This window comes from Glossina fuscipes, unplaced genomic scaffold (genome assembly GCF_014805625.2).
Source record: "Glossina fuscipes isolate IAEA_lab_2018 unplaced genomic scaffold, Yale_Gfus_2 53296, whole genome shotgun sequence".
Lineage (NCBI taxonomy): Eukaryota > Metazoa > Arthropoda > Insecta > Diptera > Glossinidae > Glossina > Glossina fuscipes.
Window position 1 is genome coordinate 2,171 of NW_023999959.1, and position 2,160 is coordinate 4,330.

Below are 2,160 nucleotides of genomic sequence, written 5' to 3' on the forward strand. Positions count from 1 at the left end.
GATAAAGTTTTTACTGCTGAACTGATTTCATTACCTTCGCCAGTTAGAGACTTGGTCAACATTTTAGCGTTTTTCTCTTGGATAAAGCTGCGCACATTATTAGTCAATTGATTTAAATGCCGTGTCTCACTTTGAAGTTTGTTATAAAAATCCATAGCGTTGTTGGTATCTTCTGACTTTTCGTATCGTATGTCGCTCCATAGGTTAGAGTAACATATTCGTAAATGATCGTTGCAATCCGCGCTGACTGTATAGTGTATAAGATTTATGCAAACCACGAAAGTAACAAAGGCGTGATTGACTCGTATGCTTCTCATGATGACTGCTTCTGACTGCAAGTTCGGTGTAAATATGAATAAAATATCTTACTATCAGTAAGTTATAAGTAAGTAATTTTTTTATTCTTAGCGTTAACGACTTTTCTCAAATACAATTAGAGAGAGCGAAGAAGAGCGTTTGATAGTGTAAACTACACTGCATACTAAGACTGAAGATCATTTTCAGTGAAATTTGTTCATCGAGTCCACTTTCTTTTCTGTCTCAATCCGTATTGTTTTATAACGAATCTGTAATGCCAGTTTTTGCTTTCATGTGCTTTTGACCCGTGTAAAAATTAAATAGAATTTTTGGGTATTTGAGAACTTCGCAGACGTTCGAACAGGTAGGCGTAACTAAAGTGAACCAAATCAAAAGTATAAAAAAACTTAAGACAAATTATTACATCTTTTAAGTAATGAGGCGACCAAACTTCTAGTATCTTTTAATTCTTATAACATGAAAATCTGTAGAAAAATAACAACAAAGACACTTTCCCTAATTTTAAGATTTCGAAAAATAGTCCTATACAAAGTAAATTCCGAATAAAAACTTCTTAATAAATGCTTCATTTACACCTCTAGTAGCTTGGTTAAGCGTTTATATCAATTAAATCGTTTTTCAATACTTAATCAGCTTAACTTTCAACACTAGATCTCTATTTTAGTCCTCAAATATTCAATGAAAGTCTTTTTATCGCATCGTAAACTGGCGAAATAGTTATGATAGAATTTTTATCGCACGATAAAAGCGCGCTCTCATACGGCGTAGCGTGAGAGAAATTTGTTATTGATAATCATAACACCTTTAAATATATCACTCCATCCAAAGTACTCTAAATAATAAAACACGATTATTTTTACGTATTTTTCATATCATCTTTATTTCAATGTAAAAAAAAATGTTATTACGTTGTAAATATATACTAAGTATAAAAATACTCATGTAATGTCCACATATATCTGCATACGTATTATGTTAATTATATTGAAGTGTTCATGCTTTGATATCTGTATAGAACAGGTTGATACGTCATCATGACATGTGTTGCTTAGAAAGACTTCAAGCGAAAGCAGTTAAGTTAATTTTATAAGGATTAAAAAGTATTCTATTTTTTTCTTAGTTTTTATCGGCGATCGCAACTTCCAATTTTCCATTGGCAAATAGCATCTTTAGCAGTATGCTCGCTATCCATGAATCCATACACGTTACGTCTCTCCGTATCTTGATTATCACCGACGCACATCGTGAAACCGTCCTGTTGGAAAACAATTAAGTCGTCGTCAGCAAATTGAAAATCCCAATCATAGTTCTCGGGCTGTCCGTATCCTTGCCAACCACCTATAGCAAATTGATGATAGTCCAAGCGATGATATGGTAGATTGAATTTTACTCCGATTAATTTGACTTTAAAATCGAACGCATTACCATTTGACGGCTCGATAATCTCAGCTTTAATATGACCAGCATCATCAATGTATTTCTTCTCGTGCCACACCCATATAAAACGGTTTTCCGAATCAAGTTTTGCTTGAATAGCCGTGTACATGTATTCTTCGTATGCAACATTCATTAGACAAAAAACCGGTTGGAATAATAGAGTTTTATAATCATTCGATGATCTAGCAATTGCGCTACTTAATCTCACTTTAAGCGCATTGTCTAAGTCGGCATAGAGAGGATGGTTCAGGATTTTATAAAAATAATAAGCTATTTTCTTCGGGTATTGCTGATCGATTTTCTGTCTACCTTCGTAAACGCGGAACAGCATGAGTTGAGCTCTTAACATAAGTTCGAAACTTTCCGGTTCATCCGTTTGAAATATTTTCCACAAAATATCAACCA

General features: G+C 33.7%; 1 protein-coding gene across 1 annotated transcript; it reads right to left on the reverse strand.

The window, feature by feature from the left end:
- Positions 1–1,441: 1,441 nt before the first annotated feature.
- On the reverse strand, positions 1,442–2,104 carry LOC119643081. The gene has a single exon (XM_038042428.1). The coding sequence runs from the start codon at positions 2,102–2,104 to the stop codon at positions 1,442–1,444; it is 663 nt and encodes a 220-aa protein (XP_037898356.1).
- Positions 2,105–2,160: the final 56 nt, after the last annotated feature.